Raw genomic sequence first — 16,440 nt, 5'->3', positions numbered from 1 at the left:
CCATCCCTCCCCCCCCGATCCATCCATTCATTCTTGAAGATTCTTGGCAGACAACAAGCACTTAATCTGCTGAAGTTCCAGCACAACTACCATGCTCTGTCTACCCCTTCAGCATGGAATCAGCTCAGAACAGGAGGACACAGGGTAACGTGATTCATGGTGAGGGAAACATACAGGGCCTCAGACATGATAAGGGGTCCACCCTGCCTGTGCTCACCTGGGTCTCTCTTGGGCTGGAGTGTTTAGTGGAGAAGAGGTCTAAGGGTAAGGGGCACAGAGCAGCTGTTATTTACCAACTCATATGGAAGTATTTTACAATTTCAACAACTAATAGAGCCTTCCTGGCTTTTACCTGCTGAATATCAGGCCTAGGATAATTACAGATAATTATACAGTTTTATAAAGATCAGTTGAGGTGACACATGTCAAGTACTTAGCCAAGTGCCTGGCATATGGCAATTGCTCAGTAAATGCTGCTGCTGCTGCTGCTGCTAAGTCGCTTCAGTCGTGTCCGACTCTATGCAACCTCATAGACGGCAGCCCACCAGGCTCCCCTGTCCCTGGGATTCTCCAGGCAAGAACACTGGAGTGGGTTGCCATTTCCTTCTCCAGTGCATGAAAGTGAAAAGTGAAAGTGAAGTTGCTCAGTCGTGTCCAACTCTGTTCAACCCCATGGACTGCAGCCCACCAGGCTCCTCTGCCCATGAGAGTTTCCAGGCAAGAGTACTGGAGTGGGTTGCTTTTGCCTTCTCCACTCAGTAAATGCTAGTCTACACTATTATTGAATAGGATAGTGTTTAAATAGAGCTCAAAACGCATTTATCAAGAACCTATTAAGGGTTGTTGCTTAACAATAAATAACCAGAATTCTGGTCTTCAGAAACCTCAAATACTAGCTTCAGAGCATTGTGAAGGAGCCAGGGCATGGAATTAGAAGGTCTGGACTCTGAAAACAGCTCTGTCCCTAACAAGCTCTGTGACTTCAAGCACAGTACTTTATCATTCTGGGCCTATATTTCTTCTCTTGTACAGTAAGGGGTCCAGCTATCTAAGAGTCCTCATCTTTGTAATACTTTATGGTGCTGTAATCTTTCTTCGATATTAACAGTACCTTCATTAACCTTTTGTACAGAGTTCCAACCAAATGTAAAATTCAGCTTAATTTCATGGAATCATGGACCTTCCAGGTCATCTGGCCCAGTCTGTTCACTGTACAGCTGATGACGCCAAATCACAGAGAGGTGAAGGTGCTCCAGCTCCCAGGTTCAAGGCTCCAACCCACTGCTCCCTTTGGAAAATTTTTTGGTCCAATTTCAACTTTTCCTTCACCTGGGAAAAGGGGTCATTGCTTCTTATTTTTCAAATGTTCTGGGATTTGGTGAATAAACTTGCAAGCTCATACTTTCTGTGTCTTTGTTGTCTTTGACCTTGTCCTCTCTCATCTTTCCAAATGGATCTGGGTTTTCTTTTTCATGTTTTTTTATTTTTTAGCTTTTAAAACTTTGTTACTATGGTAAATATATATATATATAAGATAAAATTTGCCTTTTTAACCATGATAAGTATACCAAATGGATCTGATTTCCTGATTCGTTCCCAGTTTCTAAAGAGGCTGACTATATGACATATAGTCCAATTGAAGAGTCCAATTCTGGCATATTTCTCCATGTTTCTGCAGTGTTCAGATGCTTGGGGAACTCAGCTACCAAACTTGGGGCCATGAGGACAGAAGAGGGGTCTTAGCCTCTTTGTCCTCCCCACTGCCTAGCTCAGCATTCTAAGAGAAGCTCAAGAAATGTTTGCTGAGTGAATAAATGACCCTGCAAGTTAAAGAAGACCCTCCTCAGACTCTCTTATGTCACCTTAAGATTATTTTTCCTGCCTTATGGGAACAAACAGTGTTAATAAATGACAACCACTGTGTCACATGTGGGCATCTAGGGGGCATATGTATGCCTCTCTCCCCAAAGGTAAGCTACTCAGTGGAACAGCAAGGGCATGATAAGCCTGTAAACACCCTTGTTGACAGTCTTTCTTAGACATCATGTTTACTTGCCTCGTTGTGTTCCTGTAAGAGAACAAAGAGAAATTTGCCTTTCAGTGACTGAATGAGGTCAAAACATTATAAACAGTGTCACCAAGAGCTAACAATTTCTGCCCTGTGGATGTAATACAAGTGAGCAGATTGCTGCCATCCTTGGAAACATTTACTCAAATACACCCACAGACCCTGGCTGTGGGCTGCAGACAAACGCCTTCTGATTGCCCTCAGACCAGGTGAGCTCAGTGGTTCAGGACAACTGTTTGGATGTTGAAAGGAATCCTTGCTTTGATGGAAAGCGAGAACCAGCGTACCAGTAATCTTTATCTCCAGCAGGAATGAAGAGGCAGTAAAACCCTTTGGTCTGGCTTTGTGTCTTGGTCTCTTGAATTTCCTCTCATTTCACTTGCAGGTTGGATAGTAAGGCTTGGCTCAGAGAAGCTATTCCCAAACTGTGCAAAGTTCTCTTGGATGTCAGGGTCATGGCCAGGCTGGAGAGGCTGCTGCCAGCTGGGAGAGGCACATCGTTAGAGAAATGCCATGACCTGGTATGAAAGGGAAAGATACAAATCAGCATCCAGGGTTCTGAAGGACAGCCTAATGGACAATAAATATTTGACCAGCTCTGGCCATTTGTATGAAATGCCACCTTTCACCCTGTCTAGAAAATTGTTTTCTTTTTTTTTCCCCTAGCCCCATGATTCTTTCACAGTACAGGAGGAAAAACATTTGTGTCACTTCACTACACAGTAGGTAGTGTACACAGTACACAGTAGGTCTTAGATAATGTTAATCTCTTCCTTGTTTGCCCATCCTTTTCACTGAAATAAGCCCATCCATCTCCACTGGGTAAAAACTGTCCCCCAACCCAAAGACAAATATCAGACAGGAGGACAATGTAGGTGATCCTATTTTATGTAATCATCAGGCTTTTTTTTTTTTTTTTTAAATAAGCCTTGCCAATCGACAGGGTCAGTCCCTCTCTTGGCCTGTAGGAGAGGACAGTGACCCCCAAGTCAGACGTTTCTATTTTCAGCTCCCCAAGTCCAGAGAGCGGTAACCCGAGCTTGGGTGAGGGCTGAGCTGCTAACCCGCCAGCAGCAAGGACCCGTAGTCTCTCTGCATTTCTATTTCCATAAATTTACATCAAATTTGTGCTGAATCATATCCCCCCCACGTGGAAGAAATGAAATACATTATCAATAAGTACAACAAATTTGAATAATCTGAGAATGGAATGACTTTCCTTGTCTCCTTTCCATTTATTTCCTTGGGCCATGGCTTACTCCACTTCCCACACTGGGTGGGGTTCGATTTATCCTCACCAACCCCTGTGCCCAAGGTTTTCAGTTTTTTTTCTCACAGTTTATATATATGTATGGGTGTGTGGGTGTGTGTGTGGCCCTTTTATATTATATATATATGTATATAGACATACATATGTATACATTCTTTTTTTATATTCTTTTCCATTATAGTTCATCCCAGCATGTTGAATGTAGTTCCCTGTGCTATATAGTAGACTTTGCTGTCCTTGCATTTACTAATCCCAAACTCTCAGTCCATTCTGCCCCCACCCACCTTGGTAAGCACATGTTTATTCTCTACATCTGTGAGTCTCTTTCTGTTTGGTAGAAAGGTTCATTTGTTTCATATTCTATTTTATTTTTAAAGTTTTCTTACACGGTTTTAAAAAAACTTTTGATTTATTTTTGGCTGTGCTGAGTCTTTGCTGCTGTGTGGGCTCTTCCTCAGTCGCGGCGTGCAGGGGCCGCTCGCTAGGTTTGGTGTGCAGGCTTTTCATTGTGACGGCCTCTCTTGTTACGGATCACGGGCTCCAGGGGACTAGGGCTTCAGTACTTGCAGCAGGTGGATTCAGTAGTTGCGGCTCCTGGGCTCTAGAGTGCAGGCTCAATTGCTGTGGCGGATGGGAGCTCCACAGCACGTGGCATCCTCCCGAATCTGGGACGGAACCCAGGCGGATTCCTTACCACTGAACCATCAGGGAGGCTCTGTGTCATATTTTAGATTCATGTCATTCATTCATATAAGTGGTATCATCTAACATTTGTCGTTTTCCTTCTTGCTTCACTTCATAATCTCTCGTTGATTTCCTGGCCTCTTATCAGGAGCCACAAGCCCTGCATCTCCCTTTCCTTCTCCAGTTCATTGTCCTTTCCTCCTAACATCTTGGTCTCCCTTATCAGAACTCTTCCATAGGTAAAAGAAGCTGCCCCTCTACCTCCGCTCATCCCCACCTCCTGGCTGCAATGCACCAGTCAGTCACAGCCACCCTTCACCCCTTCTGATGGCGACGGCGGTCCCTGGCCTGCCAGGTCATCATCAGCCCCACTCAGTCATTTTGAGTACCTCAGTGCAGGTTCAGCAGGGAGTGGAACTTCCTTCCGCCCCCTGCTGCCCGGCTGATTGGCAGTCAGCGGGGCTGGAGGTGGGGGGAGCAGCTTGCAACAGATTGTTTGCTGCTGGGCAGGGATGGCTTAGTGGAGGCAGAGAGAGCACCCAAGAGCTCAGGGGGCTAAGAGACAGAGAATGCTCTATGTCAGGAATCCAGCTAGAAGCCTCGTCTATCTGTCTGGTGTCTGGCTGTTGGCCCTAGCAGGGAAATGATGGAGGAGGCCCTTTGCACAGTATCCCCAGGTCCAGGGAAGAGAAGAGGTGTATCATTTATAGAACTGAGGCCAGTGGCCTAGCGGACCTCAGGTTATCTGCAGTGCATACTGGGACCTGTAGTCCCCTGCCCCAGGTTAAAGTCAAAGATGAAGGAAGGCATTTAGCAACCAGGTCGTGGAGGCTCTTGGCAGGCCCTGCTTAATTTGGCCCTCCATTGACAAGAGGAAGAACTGGGGACCTTGGCTCATATAGAGCTAATTATATATATATATATACATATACATATAACCAATATAAACCACTATCATTAAGAATCATTTCTTTCCCAGGTTCATCAGACTGGGTTTCCTAATTCAGGCAGGAGAAAAGTGTGGCCATGAACACTGCCCCAGTTGTACATTTGGAGAGGAGCAGAGCCGAAATCTCTACTGAATATTTGCTTAGTTTCCTTTAATGAGAATGCTGATATTTCTGCTTGGGAAGCCAGACTTTGAACTGAAAATATCATGTGGTGAAGTTGTATCAAAAGCTTTAGGGCTTCCCCATGTGTCTGGAGCTGTTCTGACATGGCCAAACTTATCTAATAAGTCAGGTGAGAACCCGAAACGGGAGTCTTGGTTTCTAACGATAAGTTCAAGTCATCTTATCTTTCCCATTCTCTCCTGAGATTTATTTTGTTTTGTTTTCATTAGTACCTGCTGGTTCAGTTTCTTAGATGAAGGTAAAACTCTCTCAAACTTTCGACAGTTTTAAGCATTATTCCAAAGCACCTAAGCACTTTCTTCTAACTATCAGTTCGGTTCAGTTCATTTCAGTCGCTCAGTCACATCTGACTCTTTTCGACCCCATGAATCGCAGCACGCCAGGCCTTCCTGTCCATCACCAACTACTGGAGTTCACTCAAACTCATGTCCATCGAGTTGGTGATGCCATCCAGCCTTCTCATCCTCTGTCGTCCCCTGCTCCTCCTGCCCTCAATCCCTCCCAGCATCAGAGTCTTTTCCAATGAGTCAACTCTTCACACGAGGCTGCCAAAGTATTGGAGTTTCAGCTTCAGCCTCAGTCCTTACAACGAATACCCAGGACTGATCTCCTTTAGGATGGACTGGTTGGATCTCCTTGCAGTCCAAGGGATTCTCAAGAGTCTTCTCCAACACCACAGTTCAAAAGCATCATTTCTTCCACACTCAGCTTTCTTCACAGTCCAACTCTCACATCCATACATGACCACTGGAAAAACCATAGCCTTGACTAGACGGACCTTTGTTGGCAAAGTAATGTCTCTTCTTTTGAATATGCTATCTAGGTTGGTCATAACTTTCCTTCCAAGGAGTAAGCGTCTTTTAATTTCATGGCTGCAATCACCATCTGCAGTGATTTTGGAGCCCCCCAAAATAAAGCCTGACACTGTTTCCACTGTTTCCCCATCTATTTCCCATGAAGTGATGGGACCAGATGCCATGATCTTCGTTTTCTGAATGTTGTTCATATAAATAAATAAATAGAACTGGCCCTGGGGCTATGAATATACATGGAAAAATTGGGTCCCTAGAGATTTTCCAGAGAGTTAAGGGGGTGTGAAAATAGAGGCTAAAGCCATGTTTCAATACTTAGTGCTAGGGTGGCAAATTTAAGACAAAGCCACTTGGCTTTAAATTGGTCCCATGCAAATGGACTGTGAGATGGAACATTTGATGTACTACTTTTATCAGAGGTGAGGACAGTTGATGGGCGGTTTTATTTTTTTCTTTGAAAAAAGTTAACCACAATGTAATTAGCTTGGTTTTTGTCAGCCTGGGCTGCTGTTGATGAGGTGTCTAGAGGCCTCCTGGTATAGGTGCCTAAAAGCTTAAACTGCGTTTAATTATTATTATTACTCAATGTCAGGCTACATAAATGAAAAGAGATGAAAAAGAAACGCTTGCAGCTACATCGCCTTGGTGTGTGATTTCATCACATCTCACAAGCTAAGCAGGTTCAAGCTGGCACTTGGGGCATAAAACCTCTAAGGGAAACCCAGGCAACTGGAGATGCCGTTTCAAGTGAGTTGAAAGTTTCTCAGCATGCTGGGGTGGGAAGAGGCTGGCCACTCTTTGATTTGTCCTCCCCAGTTTTATTTTTAGACACCTTAATAACTGGCTGACTTACTTCAGAGAAGGAAAGCAAGAAGGGGCAACAGAGTCACTCAGAGAGTGGTCCTAAAGTACGCAATCTCTCATGTGAAGATTCCTTCACTCCCAACAGCTTGCCGATTATCCTACTGCCCGAAATACCAGTGAAGCCCCCAAAGCCACAGCAGTACTGAAAGCTTCAGCTAAACGTGGTAACTGGAAGGGGCGGGCTGCTTTCCCACCTGAATTCCAGCCAGGAGCAGGATGCAGACCATGAGGCAGTGGAACACAAGATGGACCGAGTATATGCCCACTCTTCCTACAGTCTTCTTCATTGACAGGTTGGAATGAAACCGGTTGGTTTGCCAAAGGGCTACGTATTGGCAGACAATACCTTTCTTCTTAGTGTGAGACATCCATTGGGCTGTTAGGAACAAGTGTTTGATGCTGAGTTAACCCTAGATGTTCAGCTTAGGGATGACCTTTCCACTCTCTTGGATTACAAAGAATGGATTCGGCGGCCCAGCTGGTCAGAAGCCCAGAAGCCTTAGCTATATTCGAGCCTCATCTTTTTTCTCTTGTTCCCTAGAGCACTTGTTTCCAAAACTTAAATGGTAAGGTTTGCAGAGCCTCAAGGACAGGGACCTGGACTGGTTATTGAAGGGTCTGCACTGTTACTGAATGTCTCCAGGATGAGCACACACAACAGACACTGAATAAAAGTGCTGCCTACTCGACTGGCTCCTTTCTATAGCCCCTGGCCTGCCAGAGTCTTCTTTAGATGAGGCCCCAACAGGTCATGATGCCAGGGCTGCCAAGAAGAGTTCAGTCATCCAGGTTCTTCATCAGTGGTGTCACCATTTATATTAATTAGCTGTTGATATATAGCAAACCATCCCAAACCTTAGTGGCTCGAAACAACAACAGCTTATTTAGCATACACTCTGTAGGTCAGCAAATTAGCCAGGGCTCAGTTGGGTAGTTCCATTGATTTCAACGGGACCCATGCAGGCAACGGTAGCTGCTGGGAGTTAATGGCCCCACTCACATGTAGCAGTTGACTGGTTGTTGGCTTTGAGTCCTTCATCATCCAGCAAGCAATTCTGGGCTTGTTTCTAAGGTGGTAATCACAGGTTCCTAAGAGCATAGAAAGGATAAACTCTACTGTACAGTTACAAGCCTCCTTGTGTAGCACATTTGCAAACGTTGTTTTGCCAGAGCAAGTCACATTTGCAAACATTGACTAGCCAGAGCAAGTCACATGGCTGAGCCTAGAGTCAAAGTTATGGACACTGACTGCAAGATGGGCAGGAAATTATTGATAGGATTTTGCAAACAACCTATCACACCAATAAAACAAGGCCAACAATACAATGCAATATTTCCAATTCCCAGGGGGTGATACTTCATTTTCAGGTTTCCAAGATGCTAGAAAGGGTCTCTGGGAACTAGAAGTCTTAGTTGAGTCTCTGTTTCTCCACTTTTTCTAATAAATGGAAGTAACATCCATCCTGCAGGGTTGAGTCAGGATCACTAGGGACTAAAACAAATAAATGTTGGAGGCGGTGCATTCACAACTGTAAAATGGATTCACAGCTTCTCAACCTATATGCTCATTTCCACAGGCAGCGCTTCTCAAAGTATGGAAAGCTCACTGCTGGTCCTGGTTCAGGTCAGGATTTTAGGTGACTGGGGAAAACCACCTCCAATAATACTGCCGTGCGAAGATTCCCCTGCTCTCTGTAAATCCCTTTTAGTCCTTCCACTTATGAGAAAGTCTCAGTTTGATGCCACTGTCTTCAACATCTCTTTTGACACACATTAAGCATCCTATTCAGAGCTCTAGCTTCTACTTAGAATTCATTCCCGTTTTATTTTCAGTATTTTTATTTGTGTTTTATTCATGACAGCTGATAATTCAAGAAATAAATAGAAACAGACATTAGTAACTTAAAACTACGTTGAATATATAATAACACGTAATTCATTCATCCATAGGTTCGACAAATATTTGCAGGGCACCTACTATGTGCCAGGCCCTGTACCTAAGGTTTATCAGAGAAGGAGGCAACATTCTAGTGGTGGGAGCCGTGATGGTGGTCAGGGAACGGCTGGATTTGGGGTTTTGCTTCTTGTAGGGGGAAGCCGAGCCACCTCCCGCCCGGAGAGCGGTGGTCAGGAGTTTCCCGCGGGATGGGGCGCGGACCACCAAGAGCGCGGGATCCGGGCCCGCTCGGCGGTGGCGGTGGCCGGGCGGTGGCGGTGGCCGGGCCCCGGGCCTCGGCTCCTCCTCCTCTTCCTCCCGCGGAGGCTGACGTTGAGTCAACAGCGCGGGCGGCCTCAGGAGGCGGCGGCGCGGTGGCTCGGAGGTGCCGGGCCCTCTCGGGGCCGCGCGGGGCCCGGGCGGCGACGGCGGCGGCCGCAGCGGCGGAGGAGGGCGGCGTTAGAGAGGCCGGCCCTCGCCGGGAGGAGAAGGCCATGAACGGCGACCGGACCGAGAGCGACTGGCAGGGGCTGGTGAGCGAGGTGAGGCCGAGGCGCCGGCCAGGCGGGATGGGCCAGGCCGAGCGGCCGCCAGCCCCGAGCCCATGCCCCCTACCCCCCGGTGGCCGAGCCGGCCGGGGACGCGCGGGGGGACGCGCACTCCCTGGCCTCGGCTCGCTGCCCCCGCGCGTCCTGCGAGGTGCGCGGTTCCTTCCGCACTTTCCCGTCTGTCCGGGCGCCACTTTCTCCCATGACAGCTGGTGCCAGCCTTTGGGGGAGGGCTCTTCCCTCTGGGCAGGGCTTGGCCCTGGATTGGAGAGAGCAGCGCGGATCCGGGAGTGGGAGCCAAGCCCCACCTGCCTTCTCGGTTACCGCTGTTTTGGAGCCAAGCGATTGGACGCCCAGTGCCGAAGCGGAGAGGTGGTGCTGGGGGGGTGAATCCGGGTGCTGTGACCGGCGGAATCACCTGCGGCGGAGGTTTGGGGGAGGGAGGGGAGATTCCATAGGGTCCTCCGTAGCCTTCATTCATTCAGGTTCAGTTCAGCCGGCATATATTTACCGTGGGCCACCTTTGTGTAAGGCGGCGGCGGCTGCGGCTGCTGCTGCTGCTGCTGCTAAGTCGCTTCGGTCGTGTCCGACTCTGTGCGACCCCATGGACTGCAGCCTACCAGGCTCCTCCATCCATGGGATTCTCCAGGCAAGAGTACCGGAGTGGGGTGCCATTGCCTTCTCCAGTAAGGTGGCTGGCTGTTTATCAAAGGGGTGAAGCACTGGTGCAGAACTCTCTGTGGAAGCAGAGAATGCCCTGAGCCCGGCGGCGCTGCCCCCCGCCCCCCTGCCCCGCAAAGATTTTGTTATAAACACCCCTGGGGTCGGCTTTTGCGCTCCTATGAGATTTCCCCTTCAACCCACTCTAAGAATTTTGGGGCCTGACTTCTCCAGGTGAAAGCGGGGTGCTGAGGTCTCACAGGTAAATTGCTTCTCCTGACTTACCATTATTTGTGATGGCAGTGAGTCATGTACCCAGCCGTGCTGACCATCTCCCAGCAATTCTCCGTTCTTTCCCTCCTGAGGACCATCCCCACCCGCAAGGCCAGCTTGGGCCTTCTTTTTCTTAATCCTACTGTGTACCAGTCGGGGCGTAATGGTTTGCTGTCTTCCTTTCTTGAGTATTGGAAGGGAACACTTGTACCGTCTTTCCCCTTTAATCATTTCCTGGGCCTCCAGCTCAGTCTAATAACCGTATTTAATGTCCAGTGCGCAAAACATTGTATTTCTGAAGAGGAATGGGCTGTCATGGCTTCAAGTGTCAAGTTTAGCTTCTCCACTCTCAGTCTGTAAGTAACAGCTGCACAGTATTATGATACACTGTTGTGCATCTCCTCTGTCAGGGCACAGAGACTGGAGATCTTCTCTCTTGGCCCATGGAGAATCAGACCCAGTAGTGGAGGAAGCTGGAGGTAGTTCTTCTTGGAAGTCCGGTGCTGAGCTCTGAAATAGCAGAATGTTCACTACTCCAGCAAATACCTGTCGAATGACTGTTAGGAGTCAGGTACATCACTCTGTATTTGGAATGCAGTGGCCGAGAAAACAGACAACCCCTCCTGCCCTCAGAGAACTCCTTAAGCATATATAGTATAGTGTGGGAAGAGTTTCACACCACAAACACTAAGCGAATCCTAAAAGGTGGAATATGAAGGATGTGAGACCAAAGAAGGAAGTACTTCCTGGCATGGCTGTCCTGGATCCAGGATGCCTCTACCCTGCACCGACCACGTGGTATTGCAGCCTTCTGGTCTCCCCACTAGGCTATGTGTTTCATTTGGCTTTGTTCCAGGTGCCTACACACTGACCTCCATACACAGTAGGTCCTCAAAAGTATACTTGGAGAATAAGTCAAGATCGAGAAAGGGGTCTTTCCAGAGTTTTCCTGTCTGTCCTAGCTGTGTATCTCCAGGGCACTTGCCGTCTTGCCTTCAGACATTTATTACAGCTAAGGACATGGGGTACACACAGCTCGAGGCTGTGGGGTGTGAAAATGAATGCAGAATGCTTCCCAACTTCATAATAGCCAAAAGCTGTTCCTTGAGTCCATCCACCATGTATAAGGTAGAAATTAGTTCTTATTTTACAGATAAAGAAACCGTGATTCAGACAGGCTAAGGAACTTGCTCAGAGCCTCACATCTGAAAGGGGCAGAATTTGTTCTGTTTGACTCCAGAGCTCAGGATCACTAGGCCACACTTTGTGTCTTAATCACCAGCTCATCTGTGTGTATCTTCGCCTAGAGAGCAGGTTCTCGAAGGGAGGGATCTCTGTCTTATTCATCTTTGAATCCTCAGCAATTGGATAAATATTGCTCAGAGTATCATCTACAGATTATCAGAGACATTTTGGGAATAAAAAGTACAAAGAGTCACTGGAATTTGGGGAGGAAATGGAAGCTTCTGGGTCTCTCCCCAGATCCAATGTAGTGTGTTGAATTGTATTCTTTCCACCATGTATATATCTAAGTCTTAACATCCCAGTAGCTGTCATAACACCTTTTTGGAAACAGGATCTTTGCAGATAAAATCAGCTAAGGATCCCAAGATGAGATCATCCTGGATTTAGGAAGGGGCCCTAAATCTAAGGACTGGTGTTCTTAGATTCGAGACACAGAGCTGCAAGGCAGAAGGCTGTTGGGAAGCAGAGACACAGAGAAAGGAAGCCCTTGTGAAGATAGGGGTAGAATGGGGAGCTGGGCAGTGACAGCCCAGGGATGCCAAGACTGCCAGCAGCCACCAGCAGCTGGAGGAGACTTGGAGTAGGTTGTCCCTCAGAGTCTCCAGAAGGCACCAGTTCTGCCAACACCTTGATTTTGGACTTCTGGCTTCCACAATCGTGAGAGATACATTTCTGTATGAAAAGCCACCCAACTTGCAGTGATCTGTTGTGGCAACCATGGGAAACTAATTACCTTAATGTATGAAAGTGCCAGGGCTATAGCCCCCCCGAATCATCTGCTTTTCTTACAAACAGGGCTCCCCAGGTGTTTCTCTGACCATTTCCTGCCCATGGGTTTACACTGGGTCTGGTGTAGAGACATCGTCTGGGACTCATGCATGTAGGATTCAAAGAAGAGTATGGTCAGTGGGTGGGACTTCCCTGGTGATTCAGTGATAAAAAATCCTCTTGTCAATGCAGGAAACAGGGGTTCAGTCCCTTGGTCAGGAAGATCCCCTGGAGGAGGGCATGGCAACCCACTCTAGCATTTTTGCCTGGGAAATCTCACAGATAGAGGAGCCTGGCTGGCTACAGTCCATAGGGTCGCAAAGAGTCAGACATGACTTAGTGACTAAACAACAGCTACAATGGTCAGAGTCTAATGGTTTTGAAAGTGACTTTGGAAGCCAGTGGGAGGAACTGGGGAAGACGTCACCAGACATGTAACCCAGATCAAATGGGCTTTTGACAGGTGCCCACCTATTTCTGCAGATATCCCTGGCCCTACCTCCTGCCCTGAGTCCACACCCCGTTGCCCTTCCTGCCCAGGGCTCTGTGCTCTCTTTCAATCAGTTTGCTTCCCGGTTTGCCTCTAGAAAGCAGTTTTCATTTAAATGACCCTATAGAGATCAGTTTTATTTTCATATTTTCAGTATAACAAGCTGAAACTACAGCCTTCTCTCAGGCCCTGAAGTAAACATGGCTATGCATGTGAAAGAAGCGTGGATGCTCTTCTATTCTGGAAATTAAATGTCTGGGGAGGGGGAAACCATCTTCTCATCACCACCTGAGGTGAGCCTTCAAATACAAGAGGACATCTTGAAATGCAGTCGTGCAGACAATCCATAACTTTATTTCTAAGGTAAAAATCCTGGTCATCTGTCAGCCGGCTCCCTATGATAAACCATGCCCAATTCAATCTTGCTGTTTGAATTTTGGTTAATTAATTAGATAGCAATCAATGCTGTATTCCTTGAGCATGTTATATATTCAGTGACTGGGTATGTGCTCAGTCACTCAGTCCTGTCTGACTCTTTGCAATCTTATGCACTGTAGCCCTCCAGACTCCTCTGTCCATGGGATTTCCCAGGCAAGAATGCTGGAGTGGGTTGCTATTTCCTCCTCCAGGGTATCTGCCCAACCCATGGATCAAACCTGCATCTCCTGCATCAGCAGGCGGATTCTTTACCACTGAGCCACCTGGGAAGCCTTGTTAACCCTGGGCCTCTACCCAAAGTTGAGCCACTGACATCTGGGGTAGAGAAGTAGAAGAGGCTTACAGTCTGAGCCTGTGGTTAAGGGTATGACTTTGGGTTTTGTTTGTTAACTGAGATCTGGACCTACGTCATGACTCTACTTCTTTCTTGGTACAAATGGTCCAAAATCCAACCCAAGGAAGTTTAGCTCAGAAGGAGTTTATTGACTAATATTGTGGTTTGAATAGTGTCCCCAAAAGATATGTTCAAGTCCTATCCCCTTCCCCCAATCCCTGTGAATGTGACCTATTTTGGAAATAAGATCTTTGAAGACGTAATCAAGTTAAGATGAAGTCATGTGAGTGGGCTCCTAATCCAATGACCAGTGTCTTTGTAGGAAGAAGGAAATTGGAGTGCAGAGATGTGCAAAGAGAAGATGATATGAAGACAGAGGAAGGAAAGCTGTGTGATGACAGAGGCAAAGGTTGGAGTTGTGCTGCTACAAGCCAAGAAATGCCAAAGAGTGCTGGCAGCCACCCAAAGCTAGGGAGAGGCAAGGAAGGGTCTTCTTCTGGAGTCTTACTGGGGAGCCTGGCGCTTCCTACACCTTGATTTTACTCTTCTGACCTCCAGGACTATCAGAAATTAATTTATGCTGTTTCGGGCCACCCAGTTTATGCAGTTTGTTAACAGCTGCTGCTGCTAAGTCACTTCAGTCATGTCCGACTCTGTGCGACCCCATAGATGGCAGCCCACCAGGCTCCCCCGGCCCTGGGATTCTCCAGGCAGGAGTACTGGAGTGGGTTGCCATTTCCTTCTCCAATGCATGAAAGTGAAAAGTGAAAGTGAAGCTGCTCAGTTGTGTCCTACCCTCAGCGACCCCATGGACTGCAGCCTTCCAGGCTCCTCTGTCCATGGGATTTTCCAGGCAAGAGTGCTGAAGTGGGGTGCCATTGCCTTCTCCGTTGTGTTAACAGCCTCTAGCAAACTAATGCAGCTGAATCATTCCAAGATGGCGTGGCATGGGGCACAGCTGGACTCAGCCCTCAGACCACTCAAATGGATGCTTTCTCTCCATCGTTGGGTCTGCTTGTTGCCTGGTATCATCCTCCCACCCTTCAAGTCCAGAGGGAGAGACAGAAACTCTCATGTCAGAGGTCCCATAAAAACTCAGGAATCACTCCCTTTGAACCCACTTATATCCCTTACCTGCCCTGGAGAAGTTGCTCAGGGGTCCGGGATCTTGTACATGGGGCCCTGCCCAGGCCACATGGACTGTGAGTGGACTGGGGCAGTGGGACTGTTTGCCAGAAGAAGGGGAATGGAGGTTGATAGAATGACCACACTGTGCAACTCCTCCAAGGCTCATTTTCTTATCCTTAAACAGGATCGTGAAGTACATGCCATATAGGTGCTTTTATTGTGAGGCTCCGATGAAATCATGCTTGTTAGTGCTTTGTTCTCTTTGTCAAGCAGTTAGTGTTCAGCAAATATCAGTGTAGTGAGGGTGGACCTCAGGATACCAACTTAGATGTTCATGAAACAAAAACTTCTTTATTTTGTTATAACATTTAGTTTTGATTACAAACTCCCATTGGAAGGGGAGTGGAAACACAATCTGGATTGGAGTCACACCTCTTCCTGAACTTGTATTTGAGTACTAGAGGGAGTTAGTAGTATTTGGCCATTGTAAGTAAGTAGTGTAGACTAGCATATCACCCTATTGGCAGGAGTGATGGTGTGGAGGGGCACACATCTGGTCTAGACTATTTTTGTTTAGCCATACTCTCCTTATTTCAGTCTAGTATCTGGTCACTGGTCATTGCTGATCACTGTTGTATCCTCCCTTGTTCCCCTCTTCTGGCCCTTTGGTGTCTGTACCACACCCATGCTACCCTGGGTGAGTGAAGAGCAAGGTGGTATACTGCTCCTTCACTGCTCTGGATCTGGGGGACTTTGCTCTCTTGCCCAAGGTGGGTAGCTTTGATCATGTTCTGCTGTCCCTGAATCACTCCTGAACTAAGGAAAACTTTAAGAAACTATGGTGCAATTTTTTGCATAGACATACCACACCATACCAAGCTGGGTCCAGGGAATTGGGGATGATTTTTACTTCCTAAGAAAGAAGAGTGTATTTGTTAGGGTAAAATCTAAACCACTTGAAAAAGATACCTACTCCCCAGTGATATTTAGGTCTTTTTTGTGTTACAATATGTGGTCCAGTCTAGGAGGACAGCCCTGCTCCACGTGTTATCTAAAAACCCAGGTTTCTTCCATCTTGTTTCTCTACTATTTTTTGAGGGGGTGAACCTCAACTGTATAGTTAAAGCTGGATGGTTGCCATGATTTGTCCCAACCCATAAGTAGGGGAGAGAGAGAGAAAGGGGAAGCTCAGGGCAAAGGGCTTTTCTTTAATTAGGGATGCTCTGCTTACTTTTCTTTAATTGGGAATCACTTCTTGTACCCCATTGGTCTGAGCATCATCACATGGCTCCATCTAGCTGCAAGGCAGGCTAGGAAATGTCATCTTAAGCTGGATGTACCCAACTTAAATTTGGGAGGGTTCTATTTAAAAGTCAGAAAACACAAACTATAAAAGGAAAAAAAAAAGGATAAAATGGGCTTTATTACAATTTTAAAAAGTCTACTGTTTGAAAGACTCTGTTAAGAAAATGAAAAGACAAACTGACTGGGAGAAATTTTGTGCATAACACGTATCTTATATCCAGAATATATAAAGAATTCTTATAATGCAATAGTAAGAAAACAACCTAATTTTTTAAATGGGCAAAAGAGTTAAATAGACACTTCACTGAAGAAGAGATTCAAATGGCAAATAAACATATGAATGGATATTCAGCATTACCAGTCATCAGAAAGATGTGAATTAAAGCTGCAGTAAGATGCCACAAGGGGCTTCCCCGGTGGCTCAGGGGTAGAGAATCCTCCTGCCCGTGTAGGAGCCACAGGAAACCTGGGTTCGACCCCTGGG

The 16,440-nt window shown here is 47.0% G+C and overlaps 1 protein-coding gene and 1 long non-coding RNA gene across 3 annotated transcripts in view; one reads left to right on the top strand and one right to left on the bottom strand.

Moving 5' to 3' along the window:
• Positions 1-1,853: 1,853 nt before the first annotated feature.
• On the bottom strand, positions 1,854-9,005 carry LOC120861990. The gene is made up of 3 exons (XR_005720674.1): positions 8,856-9,005; positions 7,832-7,920; positions 1,854-2,586 (listed from the first exon to the last, which is right to left on the bottom strand). It is a non-coding gene; the product is annotated as an uncharacterized LOC120861990 (long non-coding RNA).
• A 168-nt stretch (positions 9,006-9,173) lies between these two features.
• Positions 9,174-16,440, top strand: part of CCDC149 (coiled-coil domain containing 149) — a 115,725-nt gene continuing 108,458 nt past the window's right edge. The window contains exon 1 of one of the 2 annotated variants that reach the window (XM_040237938.1): positions 9,174-9,309. In XM_040237938.1, the coding sequence (XP_040093872.1) occupies positions 9,262-9,309 (48 nt within the window). In that variant the 5' untranslated portion in view covers positions 9,174-9,261. The remainder of the gene's footprint in view (positions 9,310-16,440) is intronic. The other variant, XM_040237939.1, reaches the window with a different exon arrangement.

This window comes from Oryx dammah, unplaced genomic scaffold (assembly GCF_014754425.2).
Source record: "Oryx dammah isolate SB20612 unplaced genomic scaffold, SCBI_Odam_1.1 HiC_scaffold_3, whole genome shotgun sequence".
NCBI classification, from domain to species: Eukaryota; Metazoa; Chordata; class Mammalia; order Artiodactyla; family Bovidae; genus Oryx; species Oryx dammah.
The sequence above is the reverse complement of the archived record's forward strand: the minus strand, read 5'-3'. Positions and strand labels throughout refer to the sequence as shown.